Source organism: Salvelinus alpinus, chromosome 24 (genome assembly GCF_045679555.1).
Source record: "Salvelinus alpinus chromosome 24, SLU_Salpinus.1, whole genome shotgun sequence".
Classification (NCBI taxonomy): domain Eukaryota; kingdom Metazoa; phylum Chordata; class Actinopteri; order Salmoniformes; family Salmonidae; genus Salvelinus; species Salvelinus alpinus.
In genome coordinates, this window is record NC_092109.1 from 6,093,525 (window position 1) to 6,110,848 (window position 17,324).

General features: G+C 40.8%; 1 protein-coding gene across 1 annotated transcript; it reads right to left on the reverse strand.

Moving 5' to 3' along the window:
• Nucleotides 1-5,785: 5,785 nt before the first annotated feature.
• LOC139552031 (forkhead box protein D1-like) lies at nucleotides 5,786-7,613 on the reverse strand. Its single transcript, XM_071363377.1, has one exon. It carries the CDS (start codon nucleotides 7,345-7,347, stop codon nucleotides 6,328-6,330), a length of 1,020 nt encoding a protein of 339 aa, XP_071219478.1. The 5' UTR covers nucleotides 7,348-7,613; the 3' UTR covers nucleotides 5,786-6,327.
• Nucleotides 7,614-17,324: the final 9,711 nt, after the last annotated feature.

A 17,324-nucleotide genomic window follows, 5' to 3' on the forward strand; every position in this document is an offset into this window, starting at 1 on the left:
ACTCCAATCAAGTTGTAGAAACATCTCAAGGATGCTCAATGGAAACAGGATGCACCTGAGCTCAATTACGAGTTTCATAGCAAAGGGTCTGAATACTTATGTGAATAAGGTTTTTCTGTTTTTTAAATGTAATACATTTGCAAAAATGTAAAAAAATCTGTTTTCACTTTGTCATTATGTGTAGATTGATGAGGGGGGGGGGGGAATATGTAATACATTTTAGAGTAAGTCTGTAATGTAACCAAACGTGGAAAAAGTGAAAGTGTCTAAATAATTTCCGAATGTACTGTAGCTCAACCACCCATTCTGGATTAGAAGGCTACCACTCTTCTAATTGGAAATATATAGCTTGATATGTCACGCAATAGTAAAATACTCTGTGAATGCGTGTACCCCACTGAGCCCATGCAGCACACAACTTTTACACACACTGAGTCCGTATGGTGGATTTAAGTTTTGATAGTTTGACTTTTGTCTAATGGTTGTTCATCAATCATTTGTCTTTGTAAACCTCTTAGTTGTATTTTCATCTGCACAGCATTAGTCCATAATGCAGAACTTTCGTTTTCAATGGACTGGCTAAATGTGAGGTTTAGGCTATGCATACATGTTTCACAGCAACATTTATTTTAAATGAAGTATGACTAAAATAACCACTTTGAATAAATGCCTTTGTTCCTGAATTTAATTTAGGGTTAACGAAAAGTAACTTTTCTCATTCTCTAGTCTAGTGTTTGTGATAATACGCGTTGCACTATCAGCACCTTCGGGTTGCTTTGTGAGCTATGAGTGTTTTGGTTGTAACCCCGTTCCTCGTGACCTGTGTGACCCGCCAACGATAAACTGTTAACTGCAGAGCTTCAGTCACGCTCAAGGAGGCTGATGCCCACATAATCCGTGACATTTTATGAAAAGCGCGTGTTTACCGCTCAGTCACCTAACTAGGCCTATAACTATAAACGTTCCTTCTTATTTTCTGTCTGACTTCAACTTATTGTATTGTAGCCCATAGGTTCATTTCCTGACATCTATCATCAAACACACTCTCACAGATTTTGTTAAATATAAATTGTAGGCTAATTATTCAATAGCCTTTCGGTTAATCGACAGAAAGCATACTCGACATTTTACCATCTTTTGAGATTTTTACTCAATCGCTGCTGTAGCTTACTATTTCATACTATTTTATTTATTTATTTTATTAGAAAATTAGAAAATTAAACTGGACAGATTAATTTAGAAATAATTCAGTTTAGGCCTAGTGATCAGTTATTAAGTTAGCCTACTTTTACTTTGGCCAACATTTTTTCCAATAGACTATAGCCTACTCAATCAACATTCATATAAATTGGGGTGAGAATATAATGATTCTAACGTCAAAACATTTTCAAAGTGAATAGGCCTATGGCTGGTTATAGGCTAAACTTTGTAGAAAGGGTAAATCACCTAAGAAAGCCAACAAGGGTTTATATCGAAGCATGGCAATAAATAAAAACAGATCAGTTATGCCATGCAGGTGTAATAACAACACAGAACAACCAGGCTATAGACATAGAAGTCCTAACTAACCAAGCCCCCCGGCCATATCAACAGTAGAAAGCAAGTAATTAAGATCATGCAGGTGTGCGGCAACTCTTGTGATCACTTACCCAAGTTATTCACATCAATTTAGCGTAATTTATACATTTTAGGCTGGGTATCTTTAAAGGCCAATCCGCAGTTGAAGCAATAACAAAGCGGATACCCTCCTCTGTTTCGAAAAAAAAAAACGAGGGAGTGCCTGAAGAAATGCAACCACTCTCAAATTCATAGACAGAGCTATACAGTGTTCGCTTACATTTACAATGTTTAGAAACATTAGAGTAAAAGAAGGTTATTTGTGAGGTTCTGATGGGGTGTGACATTAGAACTAGGCTCATGAGGAATTTACAAGGTATATTCTTTCACAATCAATGGATATATCATTCATTTAAAAGTAAAAAAAAAAATGGAGGTAGCAACTGTAGATTGCCCCTCTAAAGCACTTTATAAAAACTGTAAAAGGGACTTACCCTATAAAATGAAGTTGATTTATTGATTGAGTTTTAAGCATTTTCGGTTGTGACGTGTTTTATAAAGGTAAAAGGGAGTTAGTTCAGCGTGAATCCTATTATTTTCTGGTTGTATTTTATTAGGATCCCCATTAGCTGTTGCTCAAGCAGCAGGGTACACTTCCTGGGGTCCACAAAAAAAACATAAAATATTACATAAATGGATCAAGTAATCAATCCACTTGCAGATGTATTTATTCACATCATACTTTTATGGATGAAAGAAAAATGAAAAAGTCGGCTAGTGGGGTTTCATGCACATGCATACAGACAGATCAACAAATTATTCATGAGATCGTGGGGCGTATAAGCCACTCAAGAAAATAACTCGTGTTCGTTATAGACATGAATTTGATCTCATTTTCTATTTGTGGGTAGGCTGTAGGCTGTACTTCACTCTACTTTTGGGAGCAGAGTGACTGATGGTCTATATTAGGTTTGGTGGAAAGAGGAAGTCCTATTGCATGACACACAACTTGGTAAAATAGATTGACACCCGGACACTGCTAGGCATAACACAGCTACGCCTAATAAAGACCAATAGAATGGCAATTGCAAAACAACATTTTGAGGAAATAATGTAGCATATTCCAAAGGATTCAGCATAAATAAATATGTATCCATTCCATTCATGTAGGCCTATTTATTTTTACCATTTTATTGGCTTGTGTCCTATGTGGCTTTTTGAACGTTGTAGCCTACTTTTTACACTGGTCAGTTGATTTGCCCGTACGTCTGTTCATGTGTAACTCTGTGTAGTTGTTTTTATCGCACTGCTTTGCTTTATCTTGGCCAGGTCGCAGTTGTAAATGAGAACTTGTTCTCAACTGGCCTACTTGGTTAAATAAAGTTTTAAAATATATATATGTCTAATGTCTGCAGTGTCATTGCGTGAAGACTTTTCTCCAGACCTTTCGTGTTTTTCAGGTATTTGTAATCTATTCTATTCTAATTTTCGTTCACCATTTTAGTCTCACTTCATTACAATCCAACGATGTTCAACGGTAGGCTATGCTATAGTCCTGGTTTGGCCGCACAGGCTCTCTCTCTCTAATTTTCAGAACCTGTAGGCCTACCAACCAAATGTTTTCAGTCATACAAAGACAAACAAAAAGTGAGATATTTCCTGAAATCCAATAAAAGTGGAATATATATTTGTGTATTTAAGTCGCCCTTATTTATAAAAGAAAACATAAACTACATTACTAAAGGTATCCTAAAAACCATTATATTATGGGGACAGTTCATGGTAACAATAGGCCTTATATTTGATTGTGTGTGTGTGTGTGTGTGTGTGTGTGTGTGTGTGTGTGTGTGTGTGTGTGTGTGTGTGTGTGTGTGTGTGTGTGTGTGTGTGTGTGTGTGTGTGTGTGTGTGTGTGTGCGTGCGTGCGTGCGTGCGTGCGTGCGTGTGTGTGTGTGTGTGTGATGGAAACACTCAACATTTACAAGATAATATGGCTATTTCAAACAAGATCATTATTACGCACGTGGCCCGTGGGGCGAAAAGATTTACATTGCAAAGTAATAAAATCATAGTTGTGGCAGATATTAACACACCTGTATACATGTACTATATTAACAATTTCAGGGCTATATGGGTAATTTCTTTAATTTTCCCACTCTGAGTATGTATGGCATTGCATAGCCATATTTGCCTGTAAAAAAAAGTAAATTGACTCATTTTACAGCCAATGAAAAGCATATATTTCAGTCTGTCGGGCGGCTCCACCTGCATATATTTATCGCCTGTGAAATGGCAGTCGTAAGAATTAGTTATGTTTCCGCCACTGCTTGACCCTTTTTTTACGAATTATTTGTATAATTTAGCACAATAAAATATGTGACCTCAACCTCCAATAAGCAGGTCGCGACCCGTGGTTGTGTGAGTGTAGTGCCATGGCACAGTCAGGGACACTCTCTCGCGCTCTGCATTGGCTGTCTGGCTTGCGTGTTACATCATCACGCATGCTGCTGTCCTCCCGTGGCCTAGTGAACTGTCTCTGAGCAGTGCGCTGCGCGGAGTGGATCTAGCTCTACTACGCGTATTTCCTCTGCGTCAGGGGAAGCAAGTCGTGGCGCCATAACACGCGGCCGGGCAACGGGGATGCGCATTTGTAGTCACGGATGGATCACACTCTCCAAACAGTGGTCCTCCCATCAGAGAGAGAGAGGAGACCTTTCTCTTCGCTTGTCGCCCGCCCATCACGCCACACAATTGATGTTGTGACGATATCGGCCTAAAAAAACAGCTTCCCAGCCTTTCCTCACAAACACCTGCTTTGAATATTGCCTGGCATATTTAGTAAAGAGATGCTGGTCTTTTGTTTTAGCATCATCCCAATTAAGATCATATAGCCAAAACCTAAACATCATGATCCTACTATTATCCATAGGCTCATAATTGTGAACAGTGGCTCATGGATCTTTTTCTACCATGACATACGGGTTAGGCCTAATATTTAATGATGCATAATTGCATGATAAATACGTTGTGCTCATGTCTCCTAATTATCATTTAATGATCTTGGTCGCTTTTTTATAAAAAGCCTAGCCATGGCGCATGTCTGTATACTAAAGCTGTGGGCTATGGATGTGAAGGAGTAGGCTATAGCCTCTCTGGCCAATACATCTCGCTCTCTCGTGGCAACTGTGACAAGTAGGCCTATGAGGAGATAATGAAACGGTCGAGGAGGAGTGTTTACTCAAGAGTCCGAGCCAGCTGCCTCTGATCACCCGTGATGATCATCGTCCTGCAAAATACAGTCTTTGTCACCCCCAGTGACACCGCCCTGTCCACCACGAGTAATTACGAGGATAAATGTATGAGAGGGTAAATGGACTTGTAAGGACCAAGGTTTATCATCTAGCCCGTGCATGGAGCATGGATTTACATTCACACACATAGGCCGCTCAGAAGAGGCCTACACTTTGGCTGCTTTTGTGCATAAAGATAAATGTTGAAATACTTGAACAAAGATTTATTCAGAATGTTAATCGTAGAATTGCACATGTTCTAAAAGTCACACACACACACACAGTATAGAACATAGACGTTTCTTATTTAGGCCTATAGGTGTGAAGTTGATCCTGCAGCCCAGGGCCTGTTGAAAGTAATATTTCTAGTTTGTGTACACTGAAAGTGCAATGTTACACTGAAAGTGAATTATTATTTAATGTAATAATAATGTTCTGACCGCTGATTCGCACTCATCTCTTTCAGTATTTGTGCTGAACCACTAGTAAAAGTTGGAAAAGAAGTAACAGAGGAATACAGTCTGTTGTTGCTTTGTATATGGGAACCAAATAACAATGTCCATGGGTAATTGTAACAGCTATTCCTAGAACTATTTATATTATATTTAGTAGTAGTACTAAGTAGTATTATTATAAACGGCAGCAGTCGAGTAGTTGTAGTAGGCCTATTAATTTATTGTTCTTAAGGTAGTAGCCTGGTAGTATTGGTATTAGTATTATGTGTACTGTTGTTCAGCCCTATTTTTACATGTTCCACTCAATAAGTAATAGCCTACATTGTCTTTTACATTTTGGGAATAGTATTCTTAGCAAAAATTAAAATTATAGGTATTTATAAAACAACAACACTTCCTGCACGTGATCTACTGTGGGCCTTCATTTGGCTAATTTCTAGACTGAGATTATTACTTACTCAAAAAATTACTTTCCAGGCAAATGTCTTTTTTTGTAAAACAATATTTATTCTCATTGAAAAACAAACCGTGTAAAAAGTATCACACTCCGATTATACAATACTTGCCAAAGAATGTACAATGTTTTATTACTGAAATAAGCACACACTGCATATAAATGAATGACCTTCATCTTTGTGTCTTTTAAATACAAAGCACAAATCAAAACAGTAAAAAAAATGTTTTTTTGCCAAACTAAAAAACATGTGTGTGTTTGACACAATATACATTGTTTGAGACGTGATCACTTATAACCTTTCATTAAGTCGATATCCTGAGACGCCCTAGACTTAAATGAATCACTTCATAAACAATGAAAGTTCGTGGAGAGAAAATTAGATTGACACTAAAATTGTATTAACATAAATATAGCCTAATATCTTTTTACAGAATGAATTGGCACGAATAGTGTTAATGTCCATCATTCAGCTGCGTGTTACCAAAAAAACATACAAAAATAATCCTACCTTCAAAGAGGGGGCGTTTTTGTTTGTGTTTCTTGAAAACTTTGAAGTTAGTTTATAGAAATTAACAGCCACTAGTACCGTTCAGAATTATGTTGGGAAAGTTCTCGACCATATGTAAAACAGTTCCTGGGTGCATACTCAGCGGCTGGTTGGGCGACTGTGGCGCGAGGGAAGACGATAACATTGGAACAACAGTGGAAGTCCGCGAAGCACAGTGAGAGTGCGCAGGGCTCAGCGAACTCCCAATGATACTCTCTATGGAGAAGGTAGAGCGCTGGACAGGCGAGCTGGACTTGGCTGCAGTGTGTATGGGTGAAACCAGGCTGGGACTGAGCTGGGGTAAGAACCTGCTCCTCGCTAAGTCACTGGCGGAAGGCAAGGACGGTGCCGAGATAATGGTCCCAGTGTGTGAATGCCTGGACTGTTGCTGCTGCTGAAACGCGAAAAGCGCAGAGTGTGTGTGGTAGGACTGCAGCTGGATACCGTAGCCGCAGCCGTAAGGTCCATAGCCGTACGCAGCAGCGGGGATAAAACTGTTATGTTCCCGCAGCAAGTCCTGCTGCTGCTGTCGTTTGAAGCGTTTCCGTCGTCTCAGAAAGCTACCGTTGTCGAACATATCGGCGGACTCCGGGTCTAGGGTCCAGTAGTTCCCCTTCCCGGGGTTTCCGGGTTCCCTCGGTATCTTGACGAAACAGTCGTTTAGGGACAAGTTGTGTCGGATTGAGTTCTGCCACGCGGGGAACTTTTCCCGGTAGTACGGGAAACGGTTGCTGATGAAATCACAGATCTCGCTGAGGGTGAGCCGCTTCTTGGGGCTCTGGAGAATGGACATTGTGATTAAGGCGATGTAGGAGTATGGGGGCTTCACCAGGATGTTCTTACTGGCTGGTTTGTACGGATCCCGGGACGAGGAGATGTCTAGGCATGGCGGGGAGCCAGCCAGGAGATCATCGTGCATCTGCGCCACCTCGTCTACGTAGGAGCGCGTCTGGCTGTCCCCATCCTCCCCCTCGCCGACCACGTCGATGTCGGTCTCTTCCGAAAGGATGGAGGCATCCGACATCTCGGAGCTCAGAGTCATGGCTCACGGCTGGTTATGCAGAGCGCTGCACTGTGCTGTGCGCTCCCAGAAGCTACGGCGGATAGGAAGAGGAGATGCTGCCGGTGCTACTCTGCCCTCTTTCAAGACAACTCATATGAGGGGATAAGAGGAGCACGCCGGCGGTAAGAGATGTCCCTTTTTCCAAGCACTCTCATATGTTTTAGGGATTTTTTCGTTGTTCAGTAGCGCACCATTCGGATGGTAGTTTGAAGTGTGTTTAAAGGACCTGAAAAAGGCCGAACCTGAATCCTAAAGAGGGCGGATCTTCCATCGCGCTTTATACGGTGCTCTGATCACATGGCGAAGGAACGTCACCAAGGCAAATGAATAGAGGGGGGGGAAAGCAAACAATTGTATTTGAAAAAGAACGGTGGACGATTTAAAAAGTTTGGTTCTCTTTTGGTGGTCGTCTTGGTATAGGCTACACATATGGTTAATATAAAGCTTTAATTTTAGCTTTAATTTCTGCATGCAGCCTAAGGTTGCATGCAGAACAAAGCCAATGCAGGACAATCCCTTTTAGATAATAATTTATTGTGATAAAAAGCTCTAACATGATAATGGAATTTTATGCTTGTAAGAAGTAGGCCTATGTATAAAGTTATGGCATTTTAGAAATTCCGTTTCACCCAAAATAAGTAATGGTTCAGATTAATTAATGATTTATAGCCTACGTCAAACTAAATTATCTGCGTTTTTTAAAATAAATTATTACAGACGGAATTTCATGTCCCACTCTCCACGCATCGTAGTTTGCGTGATCCGGTAGTTATCTAGATTATCCGCGAGCCATTTGTAATGGAAAATAGTCAGCTGTTAACTTGCATCAGTCACGGGTCACTCAGAGCATGCGAGCAGCTCGAAAAAAAATAAGGGCCTCTATCTCCCATGCACAGACTTTATAGCACTGAAGGAAGATGCTCGAGATAATATAGAAAGAACATCGAATAAATCTGTTTTGATGAGTTTATATACTTTTTTTGATGAGATCGTAATGTTTACGCATGGTACAAAATCCGTTATTTGGGTTATCTCGGCCATGTTATCTGCTGTAATATATTGTAATTGCCTGCATGTAACAGTGTGAAACTTTCTTGCGTGGTACGGCTCTAGAAAAATAGTGTGTTATCTCTAAAAGGTGTACAATCTGAATGTAGGCTACACGTGCGTAATTGCTTTATGCACAGCAACAGCTAATATATTTTGAAACTACTCCAACATAGGCTTATATGATGCTTTTTGATTAATTAATTTGAAATATATAGGCCTAGAGAATATATAATTTATAATTATATTGTAAAACGGAACTTTTCATGATCTGAACTGATATTTCAGAACATCTTCCCCATTGTGGTGTTCCTTTCATTGCCTTTGCACTAGAAGTATAGGCACGAGAATTGGATATAAGTTATGATTTCTAAAAATGTTCCTGCTCGCCAATCAATTTTAAATAACAGGCTATGGTTACATGTTTCATTCTAAAGAACCCTCTTTAACAACTCGGAGACAGTTACGTTCATGAAGTTGGGCAACTGTGAAGAATCCCCATTTTTAGTTGAGTGAACTTGGTTCATTTGTTTTCTTTAGTGAATTTACCAAAAAATGTGACAATAACAATCTAAACTGGGACTCACTTTGTTATGGCACTAGGCTAGCCTAAATCATGCATGTATTGCACCCACAACTAGACAAATGTAAGACATATCTCTTGACACAGGTGAAAGATGATCATATCTAATATACCACACCAATATGGGGTGCGTGAAAATAAATCAGTAAATAAAACTTATAAAATACCTTTTCAAAGCGTTGAAAACCTACTCAACGTCATTATCTGTCGATAAAGAGCGTGCCTTTTTGCTACAATAAAGTACAAGTAAAAGTACATTTCAATGCAAATAGGATATGAATTAATGTTGTTATCATAATGTCCCTTTCTATGTCCCCCACTAAGTTATGTTGGTAAATTCAGAAACAACTATAGCCTACCAAAGCACTACAACAACAATAAAGCCTGTAGGCCAATAACATCCAGATGATAAATAATGCGTTCAGGTTCTCTTTATGTCCGTATGAAAATATCTGGTGCTTTTTTGATGACCATATAAAGCTACCCCATGGCTGATTCAGAGTTGTATGACGACTTATGTTTATTTTACTCTGGCCTATCTACTGCAGCGTTTCTGCTGGACTAGCACCATCTAGCGGATAAAAAGTCCACACTCTTTCAACAGACGACTACTTTGACAACATCAGCTTTCAAAAATGTGACATTGACAACACTTTTATTTCCCCTTTCGTTATTTTCTATGTCATTTGCATAATATTTATATTCCACTAACAGTTTATGATTTACGTGCAAGCCTTTGCATTCTCACAAATTAACCAGTTGTTGGCTGACATTTGGCTCAGGCCTAAACCACGCCATAAGGCCATAGAACTCTCTCAAATACACACATCTCTCTCAGACAGGTATTAACACCATTTTTGATGACTATCGAAAGAATGGCCTTTCGATTTAACTCTTCAAAATTAACACAGCAGTGATATAAAATCGTTTTTTAGTCATGCATACAGACATTTTAGAATTATTTGAAAATCACTAGTATTTGTTTATTAGTTTGTTTGTGCTAAATATCAAATGTATACACTAATAGCCATTGGCCTAAGAGGGATATTGTGCTGTCTTTATAGGAAAATAGATAAGATTGACCACAATTAGGCATACTTATTGCCACACGCACTACATTATATGGACACAATGCAGTTTTAGGTTGTAAAATAGCAAGGTAAGCCTACGTGGTTTGAATATTTTATGTTTTATTCCTGTAAAAAAAATATTAAGCTCATAAAGAATCTCAGTTGATGCTGACCGTTTCTGGCAACTGAATTGTCACCATATGGAAACGAAGCCATGTTGAACAGTGGAGAGTTCAAATCATTTTAAATACTTTCGTTATAGTCCTATTCCTTTTTCAAATGCCTATTTTAGACTTGCAATAACCTAGTCTTGGAGAAGGCTACAGATGGACTTCTAAATTATAAATGATAAATGATCAGTCACTTTGAGACAAAATAAATCGAATAACGATTCAATCAAATAAATTCGATTGACTGGGTCTCTGGTAAGTGACACTTACAAATGAATAGGTGAAAGTTGATAAAAACGGTAATAATTTATTTTAATGAATAATTTTAATCTGCACTGAAACTCTCTGAAGATGTTTGAAATGTGTTTTGCGCTATACGTTTACGGACTGATATGTCACGATTGTCGCCTACATTATTTGGTCTATATGGGGAAAGCATTTAGCCTGTTTGTATCATGTTTTCTATAATTACTCATTTGACATCATTTCGTTAAGTTATTAGTATAGGCAAGGTATAGCTAAAGGAGGGTGATTTTTTTAAAACTGACACTTAAAAGCAGGGCTCGCATGTGTGGTAAACCACTTCTAAAGTGTTTCTAAATTCCCCTCTGCGATCGGAGGGTGTTTCCGTGCCATGGGGTACCAAGAAAGCACTTACTGCTGAACGCAATCCCTGCCTCCCCGCCTCTAGCTCTGACAAATCCTATGAATGTCACCAAAACAGTCCGTCTCTCTCCGGGGACTTGGTAGCCTGTGATTCATATGTATCACATGCATAAAGGGCAAGACAATACCAGTGCACGTATTGTGAGTGCGTGCGGTTGTACGTGTGCATGATTAGGGCTAATGTGTAAGGTGTTGTGTGTGGGTGTGTGTGTGTGTGTGTGTGTGTGTGTGTGTGTGTGTACAGTTTAGGCTACTTCAGGAAATATATAGTATATTTGTGAATAACCTGAGAAATAAATAGGCTACTTAACAAATACTTGTGAAAATATTTTGTTGGGACAAAATAAACATTGGTAACTTTGATCTGGTAATGTAGTGGTGATTCAATATGACACCCTATTTGCACAGTTTGAGATCAGTTCAAGATGTGTCCACAGAATTTACTTTCCTAACTTAGATAGTTGGTTGGTGTTCCCATCCCATGCATTTAGGCCTATGGCAGATTATCAGATGCAGAGTTCCAATATATTTGATTTACCATACAAATTTGATTTACCATATTCTTCCAGTGAGACAATAAGAACCGTCTGCTCTCTCCTCTCACCTGTGGGAACACTTCCTGGTCTCCTGGTCAGCTAATCTGTGTACCTGTATAGGCTACTTGTGACCAGTGACCTATAACCCCATGTGAGAGTGTCACTACTGTACAAAACCAAGTTTAAACATTCCTAGCCAGACAACATATACACAACAGATTCAATGAGCTTGTAAGCAGACCAAAATGGCATCTACAGGTAAGGTGAATAGATTGACAAGGTGTCACAAAGTTTTCATCACAGGAAGAGCCATGATGCCTCATGTGCTAGCCCACTGTGGAGGGTTATGTTAGGAAGTTCTATTCAAATCTGGACAAAGAGACACTTTGGCCAAAATGGGTGGGCTATCATTGTTTGCTTTTCTGTTGCATAGTGTTTCGTCTACATTAGGCTACATTTTTTGTGCTCTCATTACCATGGGAGTTTTGTACTGGACTGGAGTTTTTGTTGTTGTAATTCTTTGAATATTAGCATTCCACAAATAGGTATACCAGTTTGGCAGTCTGTGTAGGTTACGTCTAGGCTTACTGTTATTGCATTGTAACAGGCTTTAGGTATGAGATCCAAGTTTTATGCTGTATTGAAATTATAATACCATTCTGTACAGGCTAGGCTTGGTCTAGGTCTAGGCTATGGTGACACTTTCCACCTTGTTCTCACACACAGAATGGGAGGGCCTTCAAAATTACATTATGACTGATAACGCAGGATGTAATGCAGCTCATCGCCTTATAGCCATTACTTATAAAACATTTTTTTTTTTTTTTTTTTTTCACCTTTATTTAACCAGGTAGGCCAGTTGAGAACAAGTTCTCATTTACAACTGCGACCTGGCCAAGATAAAGCAAAGCAGTGAGACACAAACAACAACACAGAGTTACTCATGGAATAAACAAACGTACAGTAAATAACACAATAGAAAAAAATCTATATACAGTGTGTGCAAATGAGGTAAGATTAGGGAGGTAAGGCAATAGATAGGCAGTAGTGGCAAAGTAATTACAATTTAGCAATTAAACACTGGAGTGATAGATGTGCAGAAGATGAATGTGCAAGTAGAGATACTGGGGTGCAAAGGAGCAAAAAAATAACTAACAATATGGGGATGAGGTAGTTGGATAAAACATAAAGATAAACAAGTGAAAGGTAGGTCTAGGCCTACTCAACAGAATAATTGGCTGCAGTTTTATTCTATAACCGATGAGTAACTACAGATTAAGATCACTTTATTGGCCAATTGCACACAAGGTCCAACCCGCTTTTAAGCCAACCAATCCGAAAGACACATAGGCCTATATACAGATTTTTTGGAGACGTGTGGGGGGCTGCCACACTGGGCTCTGTTGTGCCTTGCTCAAGGGCACAACGGCAACCCTCCAGTTGCCAGCTCACTTCCCACTAGATTTGGGATTCAAACTGGCAACCCTCCGGTTGCTGGCTCGCCTCTCTAACCCCTAGGCTACCTACCGGTTAGAAAGGCTTGCTATTCAATCTAGTCATAAGAATAATATAATTTCACTGAAACAAGCGCTGTCTTGGTGAGGGCAGGGCACTCCATTGGTCTTTCAGTTAGAGGACGTGTGCACAAGCTAAGCATGCGTCAGATAAAGAAACCGACACAAGGTGAGCACGTGAAAACATGTTACAGGTGTAAAGGTGATCACATGGCAAGTGAGTGCCATTTTCAGGATGAAAAGTGCCATAAGTGTGGTAAACAAGGACACATAAAATGAGCATGTAGGGCTAAATCACCTTGCAGAGAGTTCCAATCCAAAAGGGAGAGGAAAGCAAAAGCAAGAAAAAGGAGTAAAAAACACAGCGGGGAAGCTGAACAAAACAAAGAGGAAGAAGAGGACTCTGTTTACAATGTACAGCATGTCAGAGGAGATTCCGAAAGTGTCTCCTATCACATTCAAATTGAATGAGTCAGATGGGGGTGCAGTGTAACCATAATGAACAGGTCAGAGTACTCAAAGTTGTGGAACGGTACAAAAGTTCCGTACACGGGTGAGAGAGTAGACATATTAGGTGTAGCTGATGTAACTGTGCAGCACAGAGACACAGTGACTCGGCTACCTCTAGTAGTCATATCAGGCACTGGACCAAACCTGCTAGGTCGGGGCTGGAAAAAAGAATTGAAGTTCGTTGGGGAACAGAAAATCAGATTGTTGCAGGTCAACAGTGGACATTGGACGATGTGTTGACAAAACATGAGAATGTGTTCAAAATCTATGCAGACAAGGAGGACACACCAAGGTTTTACAAACCAAGACTTGTACAGACCATAAACCTCTACTGTCTCTTTTTAATGAAATAAAGACAAATCCACAGAAGGTGTCTCCGAGAATCCAGAGGTGGGCAGTGACGTTGAGCACGTACAAGTATGTCATCGTCTTCAAGGCAGGAAAGTACCATAGGAATGCAGATGCCTTGAGCCATCTTCTGCTGCTGTACACACCCATTATAACAGCTCAAGAGGACAGAGTGCTGATGTTCGAGGACACGGACACCACACATGTGACTGCAGAGCAAGTGAGAACCTGGACAGGTGAAGAGTCCTGTATATAGTTAGAGAATATGTGGTAAGGGGATGGCCACAACAAACAGAATGGACTGAATTCACACCATACAGTGCCAGGAAAACAGAGTTGAGCGTACAGGATAGTTGCGTTTTGTGGGGAGCACGAGTGATTATTCTACAGCCAGCACGCTAGGATATCCCACAGCAACTACATCAGACTCACCATGGGGCCTCGCATATGAAAGTGTTGGCTAGGAGTTACTTACGGTGGCCAAAACTAGATGACGAGATAGAGAATTTAGTCAAGACATGTAACACATGTCAGGAACACAGAAAAGCACCAGCAGCAGCCACGCTCCACACCTGGGAGATCCCAGAGAAATGCTGGAGATGATTGCACATACGGTTGAAGTCGGAAGTTTATATACACCTCAGCCAAATACATTTAAACTCAGTTTTTCACAATTCCTGACATTTAATCCTAGTAAAAATTCCCTGTCTTAGGTCAGTTAGGGTCACCACTTTATTTTAAGAATGTGAAATGTCAGAAAAATAGTAGAGAGAATTATTTATTTCAGCTTTTATTTATTTCATCACATTCCCAGTGGGTCAGAAGTTTACATACACTCAATTAGTATTTGGTAGCATTGCCTTTAAATTGTTTAACTTGGGTCAAACATTTTGGGTAGCCTTCCACAAGCTCCCCACAATAAGTTGGGTGAATTTTGGCCCATTCCTCCTGACAGAGCTGGTGTAACTGAGTCAGGTTTGTAGGCCTCCTTCCTCACACATGCTTTTTCAGTTCTGCCCACAAATGTTCTATAGGATTGAGGTCAGGGCTTTGTGATGGCCACTCAAATACCTTGACTTTGTTGTCCTTAAGCCATTTTGCCACAACTTTGGAAGTATGCCTTGGGTTATTGTCCATTTGGAAGACCCATTTGCTACCAAGTTTTAACTTCCTGACGGATGTCTTGAGATGTTGTTTCAATATATCCACATAATTTTCCTACCTCATGATGCCATCTATTTTGTGAAGTGCACCAGTCCCTCCTGCAGCAAAGCACCAACACAACATGATGCTGCCACCTCCATGCTTCGCGGTTGGGATGGTGTTCTTCAGCTTGCAAGCCTCCCCCTTTTTCCTCCAAACATAAAACATAACAATGGTCATTATGGCCAAACAGTTCTATTTTTGTTTCATCAGACCAGAGTACATTTCTCTAAAAAGTACGACCTTTGTCCCCATGTGTAGTTGCAAACCGTAGTCTGGCTTTTTTAAGGTGGTTTTTGAGCAGTGGCTTCTTCCTTGCTGAGCGGCCTTTCAGGTTATGTCGATATAGGACTCGTTTTACTGTGGATATAGATACTTTTGTACCTGTTTCCTCTAGCATCTTCACATGGTCCTTTGCTGTTGTTCTGGGATTGATTTGCACTTTTCGACACCAAAGTACATTCATCTCTAGGAGACAGAACGCATCTCCTTCCTGAGCGGTATGACGGCTGCGTGGTCCCATGGTGTTTATACTTGCATACTATTGTTTGTACAGATGAACGTGGTACCTTCAGGCGTTTGGAAATTGCTTCCAAGGATGAACCAGACTTGTGGAGCTCTCCAATTTTTTTCTGAGGTCTTGGCTGATTTCTTTTGATTTTCCCATGATGTCAAGCAAAGAGGCACTGAGTTTGAAGGTAGGCCTTGAAATACATCCACAGGTACATCTCCAGGGGGTACTCAAACTGGCTCCGCGGCACTGCTAGCTGCGGCCTGCTAATGTTAGCTGTCTAGAGCACACCGGACTGTTAGCTTAAGAGGCCCATCGGACAAATTCTTCGGCCACTATACCTATTTTGCCAATTGGCCTGGTTTACCACACGGAGCCCTGCTGATCCGTCTGCCGACATATTCAGCACGAGGGGGCCACAACAGACTTTCTTCCGTTGCGACGTCCTTCTAAGGCCCTGCTGCTAACCCTGGCCCTTTAGCTGCTTGAAGCCACTCACTGGACTCCCATGATTACTCGGCTACGCATGCCTCTCCCTAACGTCAATATGCTTTGTCCACTGCTGCTTTGGTTAGTATTTATTGCCTTATTTCACTGTAGAGCCTCTAGCCCTGCTCAATACGCCTTAGTGAACACTTTAATTCCACCTCCAACACATTCGGTGACATCACCTGGTTTAAATGATATTTCTAGAGACAATATCTCTTTCATCGTCACTCTATGCTCAGGTTTACCCCCACTGTATTCACATCCTACCATACCTTTGTCTGAACATTATGCCTTGAATCTATTCTACCGTGCCCAGAAATCTGTTCCTTTTACTCACTGTTCTGAACGTACTAGGCGTCCAGTTCTTTTAGCCTTTAGCCGTACCCTTATCCTACTCCTCCTCTGTTCCTCTTGTGATGTGGAGGTTAACCCAGGCCCTGCAGTGCCTAGCTCCACTCCCATTCCCCAGGCGCTATCATTTGTTGACTTCTGTAACCGTAAAAGCCTTGGTTTCATGCATGTTAACATTAGAGGCCTCCTCCTTAAGTTTGTTTTATTCACTGCCCTAGCACACTCTGCCAACCCGGATGTCCTAGCAGTGTCTGAATCCTGGCTCAGGAAGACTACCAAAAATCCTGAAATTTCCATCCCTAACTATAAAGATTTCCGACAAGATAGAACTGCCAAAGGGGGCGGAGTTGCAATCTACTGCAGAGATAGCCTACAGAGTTCTGTCTTACTATCCAGGTCTGTACCCAAACAATTCGAGCTTCTACTTTTAAAAATCCACCTTTCCAGAAACAAGTCTCTCACCGTTGGCACTTGCTATCGGCCACCCTCTGCTGTGCAGAGCTGTGCCCTGGAGAGCTGTGCCCCAGCTGTGCCCTGGACACCATATGTGAACTGATTGCCCCCCATCTATCTTCAGAGCTCGTGCTGCTAGGTGACCTAAACTGGGACATGCTTAACACCCCGGCCATCCTACAATCTAAGCATGATGCTCTCAATATCACACAAATTATCAATGAACCTACCAGGTACAACCTCAAATCTATAAACACGGGCACCCTATCATATAAACACGGACACCTTATCACCATATCATCCTAACCAACTTGCCCTCCAAATACACCTCTGCTGTTTTCAACCAAGATCTCAGCGATCACTGCCTCATTGCCTGCATCCGTAATGGGTCCGCGGTCAAACGACCACCCCTCATCACTGTCAAACGCTCCCTAAAACACTTCAGCGAACAGGCCTTTCTAATCAACCTGGCCCGGGTATCCTGGAAGGATATTGACTTCATCCC